The sequence below is a fragment of the Pristiophorus japonicus genome, chromosome 8 (assembly GCF_044704955.1).
Source record: "Pristiophorus japonicus isolate sPriJap1 chromosome 8, sPriJap1.hap1, whole genome shotgun sequence".
In the NCBI taxonomy this organism is placed as follows: Eukaryota; Metazoa; Chordata; class Chondrichthyes; family Pristiophoridae; genus Pristiophorus; species Pristiophorus japonicus.
This window is the reverse complement of record NC_091984.1, coordinates 134199414-134219874: the sequence shown is the minus strand read 5'-3', so window position 1 is coordinate 134219874 and position 20461 is coordinate 134199414. Positions and strand designations below refer to the sequence as shown.

General features: G+C 47.4%; 2 protein-coding genes across 2 annotated transcripts in view; one reads left to right on the top strand and one right to left on the bottom strand.

Annotated features, from left to right (window-relative positions):
* The window catches only part of LOC139269165 (cyclic AMP-dependent transcription factor ATF-6 alpha-like), a 686031-nt gene that overhangs the window by 268554 nt on the left and 397016 nt on the right, over positions 1-20461 (bottom strand). The window lies entirely within an intron of this gene.
* LOC139268182 (olfactomedin-like protein 2B) overlaps positions 1-20461 on the top strand; it is an 86216-nt gene that overhangs the window by 35828 nt on the left and 29927 nt on the right. The window contains exons 3-4 of the mRNA XM_070886233.1: positions 2885-2992; positions 10584-10766. Of these exons, the coding sequence (XP_070742334.1) occupies positions 2885-2992; positions 10584-10766 (291 nt within the window). The remainder of the gene's footprint in view (positions 1-2884; positions 2993-10583; positions 10767-20461) is intronic.

Sequence of the window (20461 nt, the reverse complement as noted above, 5' to 3'; positions counted from 1 at the left end):
AAGAATTCAATCAAGTTAGTCAAACACGATTTACCTTTAACAAATCCATCCTTGAGTAACCTACGCCTTTCCAAATGAATAGTTATTTATAATGGAAGCACTTCAAGCAGAAAAGTGGGCCTATATATAAATGCAAAAGAAAAAGATGAAAGAAAGAGAGAAAAAGATTTTTTTAAAGAATGTGAATAAAGGGAAAGAAAGAAGAGAAAGGAACAAAGCAAAGAGAAAGAAAAGGAAAAAGAAAAACAAATAACTTGCATTTATATAGCACTTTCATGTCCTCAGAATGTCTGAATCACTTCACAGGCAATTAAGTACTTTTTGAAGCATTGTTTTAATATCTTCTCCAAAGAACAGCACCTCCAACAGTACAGCACTCCCTCAGTATGGCACTGAAATATTATCTTAGATTATGCGCTGAAATTCAGGAGCACAGCTTAGACATTCTGGGGCTGAAATTCAGTTCTCCAAAAAGGCCACTTACCACCAGAAAGTGGTGGCCAGGTGGCAAGTCGAGCGGCTGCTGACTTCCGGTCCAATGGCCGCTGCCAGCGAAATTCAGCTCAGGGATTTTTCTGGCGGTCCCCGCTTCTGCCCCACTGTTGCTGACTGACCTAAGTGCATCATCAAATGGCGCATCGCCGATCTCCTGCACCTGCATCGCACCTCCCGAGAAATTTAGGTCCAATAATCTTTAAGCTGCCTCATGGTACCCCAGACAGCTTTTTCTGTCAGTGCACCTTGCTTTCACTCTGTGAGCCTTGGCAGCGCGGCCGCCCTTCAAGGGGAGGGCGCACTGCCACGGCCGCCATATTTTTTTTTGTCAGCCAACTGCCAGGTCGGGCTGTCAATTATGCCCCTAGGTTTGCCCACAGGCAGCCTGGTACTCCCTCTTAGGTGTTAGACTGCTGGCCCGGCCGAAACCTTCCCTGGTGGCCCAGTGGACCGAAGTTTCTAAATGCCGAAGGCTTTAATGTGAAGGGGAGAGCGTGGTGACGCACACACATCGTGACGTCATCTCCGTTCCGCTGCTGACTGACAGCGGAGGAGATTCTGTCCCTCCTCCACTTCCCCTCTAACCGCCCCAATTCCGCCCCCATTATGACCGATTTCCGGTTCGCCGGGAAAAAAAATGACAAAGACCTGAATTTACCGAAAGAGTCGACCTCATCCCACCCGGCAGAAAAAACACTTCTGGAGCGAAAGGTGTGACCCGTTTCGGGTGAAATTAAATTTCAGCCCTTCTGACTCAGGAAAGTATGCTATCATTGAACCAAGCTGACTCTTACTTAGAAGACATATTTCAAGTTGAAAGACGTTGTTAGTAATGCACACTAAAAAAAAATTACTGTGTCACCAAACCTGATTTGGACAACTGACTAAGAGACCAGATTTCAAATCCCAGTCTCAAGTGGCACGCTTTGGGGGTGAGCTTATTATACTATTCGCAAATGGGTGTCAAATAGACAAAGGGGAATCTGACCTGAGGGATCTCTTCTGCACAATTGCGTATCCTGATGGAACAACCAAGGAGAGGCACTGATAGCAGCGACGGAGCTATCTGTTGCCTGGACTGTGCTGTCCAAATAATGTCAGATGAATGGGATAAGGAGAAAACTGAGAATTATTACAAACAACAGAGTTCAAGAAATTATATATCTTAGAATATATATTGGATATTTTATAGGTTATTATTTTTGTTTTCCATCATGATACCTCACGATGTGACTCCTGTCGTATACTGAGTACTATGCAGGAAAACGGAGGATCACCGATACAACAAACACAGCTGTTCTGCGAGACAGCCACTCGGAGCGGAACTATAATCTACTGCCCACGGAACCCAAACAACTCTTTTGGGCGGGGGACAAAATAAACATTAGATCAAGTGCCCCCTGATCTGGGGGACACTCCAGACACTTTTAACTGCCCTCTTTTAAAAAATTTTTTTTTTTGTTTATTTTTGTGGGGTTTTTTTGTAATTTTTTGGGGCATTAAAATGATATATTTTACAAGTGCCCCCTATAAAAGGGGAGGGGGACACTAAAACCGGCAATTAAAACAAATGAAACTTTAAAACATATAAAATCAAGTTAAAATTTGGTTGCCGGGGGTAACAATGCACTCCAGTCCCTCCAGCACCCACCTCTCGCTGAAGGCCGCGAGCTTACCGGTGGACACCGCTTGCTCCATCTCCAAGGACAGCCTGGCCCGGATATAGACGTGGAAGAGATACAGGCAATCAGGCTGAACGACCCCCTCGACCGCCCGCTGGCTGGACCGGCTGATGGCACCCTTGGCCGTGCCCAGGAGCAGTCTTACAAGGAGGCCTTCGGACCTACCCGCTCCCCTCCGCACAGGGTGCCCAAAGATCAGGAGTGTGAGACTGAAGTGCAGCCAGAAATTGAGGAGCAGCCCCTTTAAATAATGGAACAGGGGCTGCAACCTCGCACACTCCATAAAAACATGGAACACGGATTCTTCCAGACTGCAGAAATTGCAGGCGGCCTGGGAGCCCGTGAACCGACTTAAAAATTTATTGCACGGGACTGCTCCGTGCACCACCCTCCAGGCCAAGTCCCTGATAAACAGTGGGAGGACTCCAAGGAACCCGAACAACTGTGCTTGCTAATTATTACAGAACAAGATCATTAGTAATGTGGTTAATATTTGAACTGATTAAATGAATACTGTTAACATTTTATGTCCTTTAAAATGTGTTGGTGGGGGAGGGTAATTACTTTCAGTTGAGACCAGTTCGTCTCCAGGGTGCTGTTACGCTAATTCACCTCGAGGGTGTGTGGTTTGCAGTTCGGTGAAGGTGACCTGTGATTTGTTTTCTCAATTACAACAATGTTCCAACGTGTTTCTAATTTGTTTTCAGCTCTCCTCTCTGAGGGAACTGTTGGAAGGCACCTTAATTGGATTCGACCTCCTAAAGTTGCACTCCGTTACAACCAAACTTGTCAAGCGTATTGAAAAATTGGAAGAGGTAAGACACATCTTATTGTATGTTCGCTGCTCGGGTCATATTTTCTACCACTTTTCTCTCCTGAAGGTAGTGACTTACCTTGGGGCACTGTTCCATGGGAGCTGGCTATCCTCCAGTACCTTGTCCAAGTGAGTACTTGGCACTTGTGAACCTAGACACAGAATGCCAGCAGCATATTCAACAATGAGGGGGGCATGCCAGCAAGCCTGATCTTGGAGCCTCCACACGCTAATGCCACAAAACAGTCATTGCTGGTTTTATTTCTTCAACTGAGGGGATTGGGAAATCAGAGGAAGAGTCACTCAGGCCGCTCTCTGATCTCATAATGGCTGGCTTTAGAATTACACTGAATTACACGAAACAGGCCATTTGGCCCAACTGGTCTGTGCTGACATTTATGTTCCACACAGGCCTCCTCCCACCTTACATCATCTCACCTAAACACTGTATCTTTCTAGTCCTTCCTCCCTCATGTACTTATCTAACTTCCCTAACCCCCCACCCCCTGAAAACATTTTGAGGAGGTAAACAGGAGGGTTGATAAGGGTAGCACTTTTGATGTAGTCTACATGGATTTTAGCAAGGTTTTTGACAAGGTCCCACATGGCAGACTGGTCAGAAAAGTAAAAGCCCATGGGATCCAGCGAAAGTGGCAAGTTGGATCCAAAATTGGCAGAGCGGCAGGAAGCTAAGGATAATGGTCGATGGTTGTTTTTGTGACTGAAAGGCTGTTTCCAGTGATTCCACAGGGCTCAGTGCTGGGTCCCTTGCTTTTTGTGATATACGTCAATGATCTAGACTTCAATGTAGGGGGCATGATTAAGAAGCTCGCAGATGTGCCATGTGGTTGATAGTGAAGAAGTAAGCTGTAGCCTGCAGGAAGATATCAATGGACTGGTCAGATGGTCAGAAAAGTTGCATGTGGAATTCAATCCAGAGAAGTGTGAGGTAATGCATTCGGGAGGGCTAATAATGCAAAGGAATAAATGGTAGGATATGGATAAATGTAGAGCAACCGAGGGAACTTTTAGTGCATGTCCACAGATCCTGAAGATAGCAGGAGAAGTAGATAAGGTGTTAAGAAGCATACGGAATACTTTCCTTTATTAGCCGAGGCGTAGAATATAAGAGCAGCGAGGTTACGCTAGAACTGTATAAAACACTAGTTAGGCCATAACTAGAGTATTGCATACAGTTCTGGTCACCACGTTACAGAAATATGAGATTGCCCTAGAGAGGGTACAGAAGAGATTTATGAGGATGCTGCCAGGACTGGAGAATTTTAGCATTGAGGAAAGATTGGATAGGCTCGGGTTGTTTTCTTTGGAACAGAGGAGGCTGAGGGAAGACTTAATTGAGATGTATAAAATTATGAGGGGCCTAGAAAGAGTGAATAGAAGGACCAATTTCCCTCAGCAGAGAGGTCAATAAACAGGGGGCTTAGATTTAAAGTAATTGGTGGAAGGACTAGAGGGGAGTTGAGGAGAACTTTTTCACCCAGAGGGTGGAGGAGGTCTCAAATCCTCATCACATTTAAAAATTACTTGGATGTGCTGCAACTTACAAGGCTATGGATCAAGAGCTGGAAAGTGGGATTAGGCTGCAAGGCTCCTTTTCGGCTAGTGTGGACACGATGGGCCGAATGGCCTCCTTCTGTGACGTAAACCTCTATGATTCTATGGATACAAAGGAAACCAAGGGATATGGGGATAGTGTGGGAAGCTGAAGTTGAGGGAGAAGATCAGCCATGATCTTATTGAATTGCGGAGCAGGCTTGAAGTGCTCCTAATTCTTACTTTGTTATGTTCCCCTTAAATGTATTGATGCTGTTTGCCTCAACCACTCCAAGTGGCAACGAATTCCACATTCTCAATCCACTGTATACACTGCAGCCACAATGCGTCGGTGGTGGAGGGAATGAATGTTTAGGGTGGTGGATGGGGTGCCAATCAAACGGGTTGCATTGTCCAAGATGGTGTCGAGCTTCTTGAGTGTTGTTGGCGCTGCACTCATCCAGGCAAGTGGAGAGTATTCCTTCACACATCACATCATGTGAAATTAGACAAAGCATGTGATATTGACGTGATAATTTTATTTTTTTGTGATGTTGGACATCTCAAAACGCTGGAGAAGTACCACTAGTGCTACCTCCGCAAGATCCTGCAAATGCACTGGGAGGATAGACGCACCAACGACAGTATTTTTGCTCAGGCCAACATCCCCAGCATCGAAGTACTGACCACGCTCGACCTGCTCCGTTGGGCGGACCACATCGTCCGCATGCCCGACACGAGACTCCCAAAGCAAGTGCTCTACTTGGAACTCCTACACGGCAAGCGAGCCCCAGGTGGGCAGAGGAAATGCTTCAAGGACAGCCTCAAAGCCTCCTTGATAAAGTGCAACATCCCCACCAGCACCTGGGAATCCCTGGCCAAGATCGCCCAAAATGGAGGAAGAGCATCCGGGAGGGTGCTGAGCACCTTGAGTCTCGTCGCCGAGAGCATGCAGAAGCCAAGCGCAGACATCAGAAGGAGCGTGCGGCAAACCAGGCTCCTCACCCGCCCTTTCCTTCAACCGCTGTCTGTCCCACCTGTGACAGAGACTCTAATTCCTGCATTGGACTGTACAGTCACCTGAGAACTCACTTTTAGAGTGGAAGCAAGTCTTCCTCGATTTCGAGGGACTGCCTATGATGATGATGGATGAGGGATAAATATTGGCTAGGACACCGGTGATAACTTCCCTGTTCTTCTTCAAAATAGTGTCATAGGATCTTTTACGTTCACCCGAGAGAACAGACGGGGCCTCGGTAAAATGTCTCATCCAAATGACGGCACCTCTGACAGTGCTGCACTGGAGTATCAGCCTAGATTTTTGTGCTCAAGTCTCTGGAGTGACTCAGAGGTGAGAGTGCTACCAACTCAGCCACAGCTAACACCTACAAGCACCTACATTAGTACTAAAGCTTAATTGGGGAGTCTGGGTCAAATGTTTTCTTGCAAAAGGTTACTTGAAATGCATTACTGTAAGTGGCTAAGAAAGCTAGAAAAACACTTGAAGAGGAACAATATTCAGGATACAGTGAAATGGGATTAAATAGCTCTGATGTGAAGTTGGCACTCATCATCATAGGCAGTCCCTCGGAATTGAGGAGGATTTGCTTCCACTCTTAAAATGAGTTCTTAGGTGGGTGACCAGTCCAATACGAGAACCACAGACTCTGTCACAGATGGGACAGATAGTCGTTGAGGAAAGGGTGGGTGGGACTGGTTTGCCTCACGCTCCTTCTGCTGCCTGCGCTTGTTTTCTGCATGGTCTTGAGGTTCTCAGCGCCCTCCTGGATGCACTTCCACCCTTTAGGGCGGTCTTTGGCCAGGGACTCGCAGGTGTCAGTGGGAATGTTGCACTTTATCAGGGAGGCTTTGAGTGTGTCCTTGTAATGTTTCCTTTGCCCACCTTTGGCTCGTTTGCCGTGTAGGAGTTCCGAGTAGAGCGCTTGCTTTGGGAGTCTTGTGTCAGGCATGCGAACAATGTGGCCTGTCCAGCGGAACTGGTCAAGTATGGTCAGTGCTTCAATGCTGGGGATGTTGGCCTGACCAAGGATGCTTATGTTGGTGCATCTGTCCTCCCACGGGATTTGTAGGATCTTGCGGAGACATCGTTGATGGTATCTCTCCAGCGACTTGAGATGTCTGCTGTACATGGTCCATGTCTCTGAGCCATACAGGAGGGCAGGTATTACTACAGCCCTGTAGACCATGAGCTTGGTGGCAGTTTTAAGGGTCTGGTCTTCAAACACTATTTTCCTCAGGTGGCCGAAGGGTGCACCGGAGGCGGTGTTGAATCTCGTCGTCAATGGGAAATGGTCCATGTTGTCCAGGGCCGCGCTGTGGATCTTGATGACTGGGGAGCAATATTGTGCAGCAAGGACAAGCTGGTGGAGGACCTTTGTCTTACAGATGTTTAGCATAAGGCCCATGTTTTCGTACGCCTCAATAAAAAAGTCGACTATGTCCTTGAGTTCAGCCTTTGTATGTGCGCAGACGCAGGCGTCGTCCACATACTGTAGCTTGACGACAGAGGTTGGGGTGGTCTTGGCCTGGAGATGGCGAAGGTTTAACAGGTTTCCACTGGTTCTGTAGTTTAGTTCTCCTCCAGCGGGGAGCTTGTTGACTGTGAGGTGGAGCATGGCAGTGAGGAAGATTGAGAAGAGTGTACACTAGATTGGCACAGGCATGATGGGCTGATTGGCCTCCTTTGGTGTTGGTATTTTTATGATTCAGTGAAATATTTAACTGTTGGCCTGTACAGATGGGTTAAAAGCTCATGTCGCACCAACAGCGTAAAAAACTGGCAGCGAGTGACTCTCCTTTGGGTTTGTGAGTAACCATGTGGAGAGAAACTACCTCGAGGTGCATCTCCATGCCAGCCGAACATTAGCGCTTTATCGAACTAGATCACTGAGTGGCATCAGACAACGCTCTCGTTCCCCACTGCACCAGAACAAAGTTTCCACTTCCCATAATAGCTGGCCTTTTGTCCTTTCTAAATGAGATTGGCAATTTGATACCAATTAGTACCAAATGTCGATTTGTGCTGTGCCATGCACTGTCAGCCAGTGGCTTTGTTGGTAGCATCCTTGCCTCTGAATCAGAAGGTGGTGGTTTCCAGTCCAACTCCAAGACTTAAGCGCAAAAACCTAGGCTGACACTCCAGGGCAATACCGAGGGACTGTCAATGGCGCCTTTTTTCAGATGAGACGTTAACTGAGGCCCCGTCTGCTCTCTCCTGTGGATGTAAAAGACCTCATGGCATTATTTTGAAGAAGAGCAGGGGAGTTAACCCCAATGTCCTGGCCAATATTTGTCCCTCAACCAACACCACTAAAGCAGATTATCTGGTCATTATTACATCGCTGTTTGTGGAATCTTGCTGTGCACAAATTGGCTGCTGTCACAACAGTGACTACACATCAAAAGTACTTCATTGGCTGTAAAGCACTTTGGGACGTCCAGTGGTCGTGAAGGGAGCAAGTCTTTCTTTTACATTCACACCTACCAGTGTGTGGATTGGTCTGACCATCAAATGATATAGTTAAACTTTCAGTGCAGTGTCCATGAGCCTTTAAATTCAACTAATCATTTTAATGCTTTGTAATAACCTTGCAATCAGACTTGTTGCACCATATTTTCACTCCTCTGCACATCTTGTTTCCTGGCTCTGTCCGAGCCCCCCTACAGCTTGATTTAATCCGGGGAGGTCTCCTCAACTGCCGCCCATAGACCACATGTGGCCTGTGGTCCCAGGCAACCTTGTGATTTGATTTCTTTACTCACTGAGCTTTGTCTTGTTTGAATTATGTTAGCCGAGAGATTCGGAAAAGGCTGTTGGTTCATTGGTGGATAAATCCTAAATCGTAGTTTTATCGTGCCTTTCACGATCACAGGATGTCCCAAAGCGCTTTACAGCCAATGAAGTAGTTTTAAATTGAAGTCACTGTTGTAATGTAGGAAACACGGCAGCCAATTTACACACAGCAAGCTCCCACAAACAGTAATGAGATAAACAACCAGACAATCTTTTTTCGCGATGTCGGTTGAAGGATAAATATTGGCCAAGACACCGGGGAGAACTCCTCTGCTCTTCTTTGAATAATGCCTTGAGATTTTTTATGTCCACCTGCCTACCCCCAACTGTAGGTTCTTCCAGGGAAAGCACACAGAATTAATAAACCTCATCCAAAAATATCAACAATAACTGGGTCTTTAAACAGATGGTTCTCACATCACATAGCAACAGAACAGATGCAGAACCGAGGTGTGAAAAGATGATGCTGGCTGTATTTATACAGTGTGGCACATTGAATATTAAAGATGAATGAATACCACTGGACTCAATGATAATTTAATACCCCAGTTACACTGCACAGAGCAGTGCAGTTTCATGGGCATCTTTAACATTAGTTGCCAGAGACTTCCACATACGTGCACTCTCTGAGATAAGTTCAACAGATCAATTGTCAGTGAAATTCTTTTGTAGCACTACAGGTTTAAAGGAAGTGCTGCAGGGTGGGTGGGGGGGTCCACAAAACTGCTCTTAATTGTTCAGGTTCAAAGAGTCAGCGACGCATCACCTTTGCTGTACTGCAGCTGACATCGGCACTTGTGTAAGAGCCGAGAAGCAGTGCTTGAGGTCTAAGAGTCAATGTGCAGGAATTGAGGTACAGTCGCCTAGTGGTTATAGTGTTAGACTAAGAGCCCAGAGATCAGGGGGGAGAAATTCCGAATTGTTTGAGCCTCCTGTTAGCGCTCCCCCCGGCGCCAACAGGCCTCAAACGACTTCTCGTCTGGGGTGCAGGGCCGCTACCACCTCCTGCGAAATTCCGCGAGTTAGCAGAGGTGCAAATCAGTAGCACCCCGGGCTGCTGCGCAGCAACCCGTTTTCGTCCTGGAGCGAATATTCGGTAGCGCCCCATGAGGCCGCCGTGGGCATCACCCGCGCCGGTTTCGCAGGTCACGAACCAGGCCTCACTACACTTGTGGGGCTAAAATTAAAGGGGCGGTGCGGTGCGCACTTAAAAAAAAAATGGCTGACTTACCGGTCGTGGCCTTGTCCAACTCGCAGGGTCCGTGGCGCGATGTTGCAGCCCGGCACTTCGCTTCTGTGCCGGGCTGCTACCACGGCACCCCACTCCCCGGTGGTGAAGTGGTGGCCCCTTCTCCCCTATACAGCGTCGGCAGCATGCCCTCCCCTTTAACGGAAGGGGAGGGGCCTGTGCTCCCACCAGCTCTAGACGTAGCGCTGGAAAATTCCCGCGGTCACCGTCCAAGTCCCACCCCCGAAAGGAAGTGGAGCATACAACATTGCGTTCCGCTTCCTCTTGGGGGTGGTAACCCTAATTTCGCTGCCGGGGCGGGACCAAATTTCGGCCCCCAGGACTTCATATCCCAAGCCAAGCTGTGAAACTGAATCCAATAAAATCCGATCAATTGCAGGGGCAAGCAGCAGGGAAAGTGTTATGTCCGTAATGTACTTATGAATGTCTCCACGAGGCAATGTGTTGTACTCAAACTGGAGTGACCTTGGTCCATTATTCGTAACTCCAGAGTGAGGCAGCCGCATGGTGACTCCCCTTTTATACAGCCCCTGCCACCAGGGCAGGAAACCCCGGTCTCCACCACTTGCACCCTCTCGTGGTGCCAGCATAGTATATACACAGTGTAAACCTTATTGATAGTACATCAGGTAAACAAGTCTCCATCTTATGCAACTCTACAGTGACTACACAGAGAGTGTATCTATAGTCTGCATATATAACAGAACGAAGCTGACGAAAGCTGCTGGATTTGTTTAAAAACCCAATTGGTTCATACATGCCCGTTAATCATTGCTGTTGCTGTGCCTTTGGCTATATTTCGTGTTTAATGGTGCTTTTTAAACCACAAATAGTAGCAGCTGTTGTATTACAGACATAAACTTAGAGAAAGCAAAAGAGGGGGCCAACCAAAAAAAGAAGAGAGAAATGAGGGAAGACGGACTGGCAGACCAAGCAGCGTCCCACACTGGCTAACTGATCTCCCTTTCTCCTCAGGCGTCTGCTGTATACACTTCCGGGGGGGACAGGCCCATCACGGGCAATGCCAACAAGGTTCAGGGCAAGATGGAGAAGAAGGAAAATCACACGATTGCCCGCGGCAGCACGAAGGGAGAAATGACCGACATCGGCACCAACTTCCTGCAGAGAGATGCTGCAGCCACCTATACCCAGTCTGAGGTAAGAAGCCAAGCCAAGCGGGAATATCAAGAGCCCCCAGACATCTGGGTCCCATTTATATCCCCTTTCATTGGTCTTGAAAAGCAGCCGAAGTAGAAAGGGGATCCAAGAGGACAATTAAGAAGAAAAACAGTTACGACTACATAATTTGAGCCGTTCCAAGTTTTGGAAGCAGGTCTCGTCTTTCCACTCCAGCATCATAGGGCTGGCCTGTGAGCCACAAATGCGTGGGTGAAAGCTTCGGGTTTTGAACTAAAAAGTGACTTTTTATTGAGTTTTTGTGCTCATCACGGTGAGGGCCGGTCAGAACTGGGGAATGGGCACCCACCCTGCCAGCATCAAACATTCCCAAGGGGGGTTTACGTTGCCGTTTGTTTAGCTCAAATGGTAGTGTCTGTGTGCTTCTCCATGTTTACACAGCGTAATCCGGCTCACTTAGAGGCAGAATTTCGCATGGGTCATGTGTAAACACATCATCATCATAGACAGTCCCTCGGAATCGAGGAAGACTTGCTTCCTCTCTTAAAATGAGTCCTTAGGTGGCTGAACAGTCCAATACGAAAACCACAGTCCCTGTCACAGGTGGGATAGATAGTCGTTGAGGAAAAGGGTCCACTTAGGGCGGTCTTTGGCCAGGGACTCCCAGGTGTCATTGGGGATGTTGCACTTTATCAGGGAGGCTTTGAGGGTGTCCTTGCAATGTTTCCTCTGCCCCCCTTTGGCTCGCTTGCCGTGAAGGAGTTCCGAGTGTAGCACTTGCTTTGGGAGTCTCGTGTCTGGTATGTGAACAATGTGGCCTGCCCAGCGGAGCTGATCAAGTGCGGTCAGTACTTTAATGCTGGGGATGTTGGCCTGGTTGAGGACGCTAATGTTGGTGCATCTGTCCTCCCAGGGGACGCTAATGTTGGTGCGTCTGTCCTCCCAGGGGACGCTAATGTTGGTGCGTCTGTCCTCCCAGGGGACGCTAATGTTGGTATATCTGTCCTCCCAGGGGACGCTAATGTTGGTGCGTCTGTCCTCCCAGGGGACGCTAATGTTGGTGCGTCTGTCCTCCCAGGGGACGCTAATGTTGGTGCGCCTGTCCTCCCAGGGGACGCTAATGTTGGTGCGTCTGTCCTCCCAGGGGACGCTAATGTTGGTGTGTCTGTCCTCCCAGGGGACGCTAATGTTGGTGTGTCTGTCCTCCCAGGGGACGCTAATGTTGGTGCATTTGTCCTCTCAGTGTAAATACGTGGAGCCAACGAATGGGTGCCAGCCACCTGCCGGCCTGAAAATCCAACTCGTAGCTCCATGGTCAAAGGCAGTTCCAGTCAGCTGTAGCCCACGCCAGGATAAAGCTTCCTCAGCGTGGCCCCAACAATGGGCCTCGGCCTCTGGAGCAAGCACCTCCTGCTGCTTCAGTGAGTGCCAGCTTTCCATTTCCTGCGTTACTCTGAGCACAATTGCTCATTAGTGCCAGATTAAGGCGAGCTTTATGTTGTGGGCTCAATGCCCACTCCGATCAAAACTGAGACGGCCCAAGCTCATTTCAGCTCAAGAAGGACCCTGAACAACCAGCCAACAGATCTAATCAGCCGGAGCCATTTTCAACCCGATCGCAGAGGGCAAAGTGCTGAGTCTGTGTTTTGTAATGCGGCAGATCAAACATGAAATCTCCATTGTGTTCAAATATAAAATGGTTCCAGCAATGGGGAAATACTTGAGAAAGGATCATTTGAAAATAGCAAGGAATAGAAAGGCCGGGAATTCCCTTGGGTTACTGGAAGAGGCAAGAAACAACAATACATTATAGCTTAAATTCACTCGTGAAGTATAGAAAATAGCCCGTGGCAATTTCCCAACTGTAAGCCCTTGTTAAGTGTTAATGGGGCTGTGCAATTCTGACGAAGGGTCATCGACCCGAAATGTTAACTCTGCTTTCTCTCCACAGATGCTGCCTGACCCGCTGAGATGTCCAGCATTTTTTTTAATTCCAGATTCCAGCATCCGCAGTATTTTGCTTTTGTGCAGTGTGGATGTTTGTCATAGATCATGATGTCCCAACGGAAGCAGAGTAAAAGGCTTAAAAACCTCATTTCTGGCTTGCAAGCACCATGTGGGAAAGGACCTCGAACCTTTGAAGCAAATTGTTGAACAGGCTAAGTCTGCTGCCATTTGCTTTTTTTAAATTTCAGGGCAAAAACGTCAACTATTCCTCCCATATATTCTCCCTCTGTGACGCAGATAATGTATTTGCTTCAAGGGTTCTTTGCTTAAGAATTCATAGCAACATATTGCTATTAAGAACTAGTTGCTTTATTAGCAAAGGTTTAACAAACACACGACACATTACAAGTTCATCCACCAGGCTCACAATCACCTGCCTCATCATGGATCCCCAGAACCCAACTGGCTGGGGTTTTATTGAGTCTTGTGAACATCATGTGACTGGCTAAGTCACTCAGAACTCAACAGCTCTACAACTATTTTGGTTGTACCTGTAAATCAAATAAATCAAGTGCCCCCTGATTAAAGGGGGTGGGGGGGCACTAAAACCTACACAATTAAACAAATTAAACTTTGGACATTACATGGTTTAAATTAAAATTTGGTTGCCGGGGGTGATGATGCACTCCAGTCCCTCCGGCGCCCACCTCTTGCGGAAGGCCGCGAGCATACCGGTGGACACCGCTTGCTCCATCTCCAGGGACACCCTGGCTCGGATGTAAGATGAAGAGAGGCAGGCAGTCAGGTTGAACAACCCCCTTGACCGCCCGCTGCCTGGACCGGTTGATGGCCACCTTGGCCATGCCCAGGAGCAGTCCTATGAGGAGGCCTTCCGACCTGCCCACTCCCCTCTGCACAGGGTGCCCAAAGATCAGGAGCGTGCGGCTGAAGTGTCACCAGAATTTGAGGAACAGCCCCTTCAAATATTGGAAGAGGGGCTGCAACCTCACACATACAACGTAAACGTGGAACATGGACTCCTCCAGTCCGCAGAAATTACAGGCGGCCTGGGAGTCCATGAACCGACTTAAAAACCTATTGCACGGGACAGCTCCGTGCAACACCCTCCAGGCCAAGTCCCCAATAAATAAAGGGAGGACTCCCACGTGGAGAGCACTCCATTGGGGACCCCCGCCTCCTCCAGACAGCAAGATGGTGCGCCATGGCGTGTCTGGACGGTAGACGAGGATGGCAAAGTGGAGAGTGTGCAAGAGCAGCTCGTACAGGAATCGCCTCCGTGCAGAACTGAAAGGCACAGAGGGGAATTTCCCGGAGGAGGCTCAAGTTGTGAGACGCCGGCTCCCGAGGGAAGTTTCGGGGCTTGGCGCCGATGAAGAATTCCGTCCGGACAGGGGTGAGTTTGGACGGGATCGTCCCCCGTGCTTGAGCATCCTCTCAACAGCTCTACAACTCTTTTGGAGTAAAGCATAATTAATTAAATCAGGTGTTCCCTAATCTGGGGGACCCTCCAGACACTTTTCAACTGCCCTTTTTTTTTGTTTTTATTTTTGGGCATTAAAATCATAAATTTTACAAGTGCCCCCTATAAAAGGGGAGGGGCACACTAAAACCGGCAATTAAAACAAATGAAACTTTAAAACATATAAAATCAAATTAAAATTTGGTTGCCGGTGTAATAATGCACTCCAGTCCCTCCGGCGTCCATCTCTCGCGGAAGGCCGCGAGCGTACCGGTGGACACCGCATGCTCCATCTCTAGGGATACCCTGGCCCGGATGTAGGCGCGGAAGAGAGGCAGGCAGTCAGGTTGAACGACCCCCTCGACCGCCCGCTACCTGGACCGGCTGATGGCACCCTTGGCCGTGCCCAGGAGCAGTCCTACGAGGAGGCCTTCGGACCTGCCCGCTCCCCTCCGCACAGGGTGCCCAAAGATCAAGAGTGTGGGACTGAAGTGCAGCCAGAATTTCAGGAGCAGCCCCTTTAAATAATGAAACAGGGGCTGCAACCTCGCACACTGCATAAAAACATGCAACACGGACTCTTCCAGACCGCTCAACAGCTCGACAACTCTTTTAGAGTAAACAAATAAACATTAGGTCAAGTGACCACCGATCTGGGGGACACTCCAAACATTTCGCAAGGCCTTTTTTTTGTTGTTTTTTTTGTATTTTTGTAGATTTTTTTTGAGGTTTTTTTGGGGCTCCACAACTGTTTTAGGGAGTACAAAATAAACATTAGATCGAGTGCCCCCCGATCTGGGGGACACTCCAGACATTTATAACTGCCCTCTTTTTTTTTTGTTTTTTTTGGGGGGTTTTTTTGTATTTTTTTCCTTTTGTGATTTTTTTTTAGGCATTAAAATCATATAATTTACAAGTGCCCCCTATAAAAGGGGAGGGGGACACTAAAACCCGGCAATTAAAACAAATTAAACTTTAAAAGAAATAAAATCAAATTAAAATTTGGTTGCCGGGGGTGATGATGCACTCCAGTCCCTCCGGCGCCCAACTCTCGCGGAAGGCCGCGAGCGTACCGGTGGACGCCGCGTGCTCCATCTCTAAGGACACCCTGGCCCGGATGTAGGCGCGGAAGAGAGGCAGGCAGTCAGGCTGAACGACCCCCTCGACCGCCCGCTGCCTGGACCGGCTGATGGCACTCTTGGCCGTGCCCAGGAGCAGTCCTACGAGGAGGCCCTCGGACCTACCCGCTCCCCTCCGCACAGGGTGCCCAAAGATCAGGAATGTGGGATTGAAGTGCAATCAGAAATTGAGGAGCAGCCCCTTTAAAGAATGAAACAGGGGCTGCAACCTCGCACACTCCATAAAAACATGGAACACGGACTCTTTCAGACCGCTCAACAGCTCGACAAACCTGTGAAAATACTCACATGTGCATACATTACAGCGCCCAATACTGAGGCCTGGAGAGTAACTGGCTCCCCAATTTCCAGCAATGCTACAGTGAACTGTCTATCAAATAAATTGTTAATTGCCCATCCCTAGTTCTCCTGAGGGCACTTAGACTTGATCACATAGTGTGGGACTGGAGTCATGTGTATATCAGGTAGAGCTGGCAGCTTCCCCTCCCTGAAGGACATTAGTGAACTTGTTGGGCTTTTACAACAAAACAACCAGTTTTCATGATCATTTTCTGGTGCTAGTGCAAATCACCAGGTTTATTGAGTTCAATCTCACACCACGCCATGGTGAGTTTCGAATTTATAACCCTTGGGCTGCGAATCCAATACCATAACCACTCAGCTACCATACCGACTTATAACTCAAAAGTCTGTTGTATAGGATACACTTGGGCATCATTCAGATCGCTCTGTCATAAACATCACACTGGGGTAGAAGTCACTTGACTATGGCTGAAGGAACCTAAAGCAGGCTTGCTGGCCAGTGTCCCCTCTTGAAAAGGAGTCTCAGGCTGAGCATCGGAACAACGTATTTTCCCGACTAAGTTACTGGGGAACGTAGAATTTCCTTCAAATAGCACCAGATTTCACAAGTGTTTGCCTGATGGATCACTGCAGAGCACAGAGTGGTACTGCACTGCAGGTTTGATCTGTCTGCACTGCACTCAAAGTAGTTCGCAAAGCATACAGGATCTTGGGCTTCATAAATGGAGTACAAAAAGCAGGGAATTTATGCTGGACCTTTATAAAACTCTGGTTAGGCCACAACTAGAAATATGCATCCAGTTCTGATCACCACACTTTGGGAAGGATGTGAAGGTCCTCGAGAGGGTGCAGAGGAGATTTACCAGAATGGTTCCCGATATGAGGGATTTTAGCTACAAAGTTAGGTTGGAGAAGCTGGGGTTGTTCTCCTTGGGGCAAAGGAGGTTGAGGGGAGAGTTGATAGAGGTGTACAGGTTATGGCAGGTTTGGATAACGTAGACACAGAAAGGCTGTATCCCATTAGCTGATGGTACAAGGGCTAGGGGATACGGATTTAAGGTTTTGGGCCAGAAAAACAGGGGGATGTGAGGAAGAACTTTTTTTACACAGCGAGTGGTAACAACCTGGAACCCGCTGCCGATGAGGGTGGTGGAAGGGGAGACGATCAATGATTTCAAAAGGAAATTGGATAGGCACTTGAGGGAAATAAACTTGCAGGGCTATGGGGATAGAGCGGGGGAATGGGACTGACTCGATTGCTCCACACAGAGCCGGCATTGACTCTGTTATCTATGTTAACTGGGTTTTACCTGCCACCGGAGGGCACGACTGTCGGAGTCCTAATGGTCACTGGCAGATACCTGCAAGCCGTGTACATAATGTTAGCAGCCATGTTGAATCCTTACTTTGAGAATAAATAAACTGGAGTAAGGTAATGCCTGAACTAGCAAACTGTACTTAGCCTCATGGAGTTATTCGATACTTAACAGACTCGATGGGCCGAAAGGCCTCCTTCTGTGCTGTGAGGACTTGATCAGTTAGCTGGCTTCAGCTGGGGCAACTCAAGTTGGTCAGACTGTCCCCCAAGGGGGAAATCAGGCAGAGTTCTCATTCCCAATGGTTACCCAGTCGTTCCTTTTGTTTTTGGCTGTGATGCCCTCTCTGATTAAATGGCCCATTGATGAGCTACTTGGATGAGCTATTGGGTGGCTGATGAAGCTCAGGGAGCCATATCTCAGCAAGAGTCAAACTTTCAGGAGATATGGAGAGAAACGTGGGGCAATGAATTGCCAGACTGCACAGTGTCTGATCTTGGATACAGTTTCTCACCAACAACATAAGAACATGAGTAGGCTATACGGTCCCGAGAGCCTGCTCTGCCATTCAATAAGATCATGGCTGATCTGATCATGGACTCAGCTCCACTTCCCCGCCCGCTCCCCATAACCCCTTATCCCCTTATCGTTTAAAAAAATGTCTATTTTTGTCTTAAATTTATTCAATGTCCCAGCTTCCACAATTGTCTGAGGCAGCAAATTCCACAGATTTACAACCCTCAGAGAAGAAAAATGTCCTCATCTATGTTTTAAATGGGCGGCCCCTTATTCTAAGATCATGCCCTCTGGTTCTAGTCTCCCCCATCAGTGGAAACATCCTCTCTGCATCCACCTTGTCAAGCCTCCTCATAATCTTATACGTTTAGATAAGATCACCTCTCATTCTTCTGAATTCCAATGAGTAGATGCCCAACCCACTCAACTTTTCCTCATAAGTCAACCTCCTCATTCCCAAAATCAACCGAGTGAACCTTCTCTGAACTGCCTCCAAAGCAGGTATATCCTTTCGGAAATATGGAAAGCAAAACTGCACACAGTATTCCAGGTGTGGCCTCACAAATACCTTATATAGCTGTAGCAAGACTGCTCTGATTTTATAATCCATCCCCTTTGCAATAAAGGCCAAGATACCATTGGCCTTCCTGATCACTTCCTGATCCTGCATACTATCCTTTTGTATTTCATTCACAAGTACCCCCAGGTCCCACTGTACTGCGGCACTTTGCAATATTTCTCTATTTAGAAACACAGAAACATAGAAAATAGGTGCATGAGTAGGCCATTCGGCCCTTCGAGCCTGCACCGCCATTCAATAAGATCATGGCTGATCATTCCCTCAGTACCCCTTTCCTAATTTCTCTCCATACCCTTTGATCCCCTTAGCCGTAAGGGCCATATCTAATTCCCTCTTGAATATATCCAATGAACTGGCATCAACAACTCTCTGCGGCAGGGAATTCCACAGGTTAACAACTCTCTGAGTGAAGACGTTTCTCCTCATCTCAGTCCTAAATGGCCTACCCCTTATCCTAAGGCTATGTCCCCTGGTTCTAGACTTCCCCAACATCAGGAACATTCTTCCCGCATCTAACCTGTCCAGTCCCGTCAGAATGTTATACGTTTCTATGAGATCCCCTCTCATCCTTCTAAACTCCAGTGAATAAAGGCCCAGTTGATCCAGTCTCTCCTCATATGACAGTCCAGCCATCCCTGGAATCAGTCTGGTGAACCTTCGCTGCACTCCCTCAATAGCAAGAACATCCTTCCTCAGATTAGGAGACCAAAACTGAACACAATATTCCAGGTGAGGCCTCACTAAGGCCCTGTACAACTGCAGTAAGACCTCCCTGCTCCTATATTCAAATCCCCTAGCTATGAAGGCCAACATACCATTTGCCTTCTTCACCACCTGCTGTACCTGCATGCCCACTTTCAGTGACTGATGAACCATGACACCCAGGTCTCGTTGCACCTCCCCTTTTCCTAATCTGCCACCATTCAGATAATATTTTGCCTTCGTGTTTTTGCCCCCAAAGTGGATAACCTCACATTTATCCACATTATACTGCATCTGCCCTGCAGCCTCCTCACAGCTCATACCGCCACCCAGTTTAGTGTCATCCGCAAACTTGGAGATATTACACTCAATTCTTTCATCTAAATCGTTAATGTATATTGTAAAGAACTGGGGTCCCAGCACTGAGCCCTGCGGCACCCCACTAGTCACTGCCTGCCATTCTGAAAAGGACCTGTTTATCCCGACTCTCTGCTTCCTGTCTGCCAACCAGTTCTCTATCCACGTCAGTACATTACCCCCAATACCATGCGCTTTGATTTTGCATACCAATCTCTTGTTCGGGACCTTGTCAAAAGCCTTTTGAAAGTCCAAAAACACCACATCCACTGGTTCTCCCTTGTCCACTCTGCTCTTTACATCCTCAAAAAATTCCAGAAGATTCGTCAAGCATGATTTCCCTTTAATAAATTCATGCTGACTTGGTCCGATCCTGTCACTGCTTTCCAAATGCGCTGTTATTTCATCCTTAATGATTGATTCCAACATTTTCCCCACTACTGATGTCAGTCTATAATTACCCGTTTTCTCGCTCCCTCCTTTTTTAAACAGTGGTGCTACATTAGCTACCCTCCAGTCCATAGGAACTGATCCAGAATCAATAGACTGTTGGAAAATGATCACCAATGCATCCACTATTTCTAAGGCCACTTCCTTAAGTACTCTGGGATGCAGACTATCAGGCCCCGGGGATTTATTGGCCTTCAATCCCATCAATTTCCCTAACACAATTTCCCGCCGAATAAGGATATCCTTCAGTTCCTCCTTCTCACTAGACCCACTGTCCCCTAGTACATTCGGAAGGTTATTTATGTCTTCCTTTGTGAAGACAGAACCGAAGTATTTGTTCAATTGGTCTGCCATTTCTTTGTTCCCCATTATAAATTCACCTGAATCTGACTGCAAGGGATCTACGTTTGTCTTCACTAATCTTTTTCTCTTCACATATTTATAGAAGCTTTTGCAGAGAGTTTTTATGTTCCCTGCAAGCTTCCTCTCGTACTCTATTTTCCCCCTCCTAATTAAACCCTGAATCCGCCTCTGATGAATTCTAAATTTCTCTCAGTCCTCAGGTTTGTTGCTTTTTCTCGCCAATTTGTATGCCTCTTCCTTGGCTTTAACACTATCCTTAATTTCCCTTGTTAGCCATGGTTGAGCCACCTTCCCCGTTTTAATTTTACTCCAGACAGGGATGTACAATTGCTGAAGTTCATCCATGTAGTCTTTAAATGTTAAAGATCTTTAAATATTTAAGTAATAATTTGCTGTTTGATTTTTTTCTGCCAAAGTGCATGACCTCACACTTTCCAACATTATACTCCATCTGGAGCTGAAGGCTAAAATAACAAAACTGTAAATTAAAGATATGTTCTCTGTCACACTGGGCTAACCAATTTAGAGTCCGAAAAAGTCAGTGTTGCAGTCTTTAAAGCTGG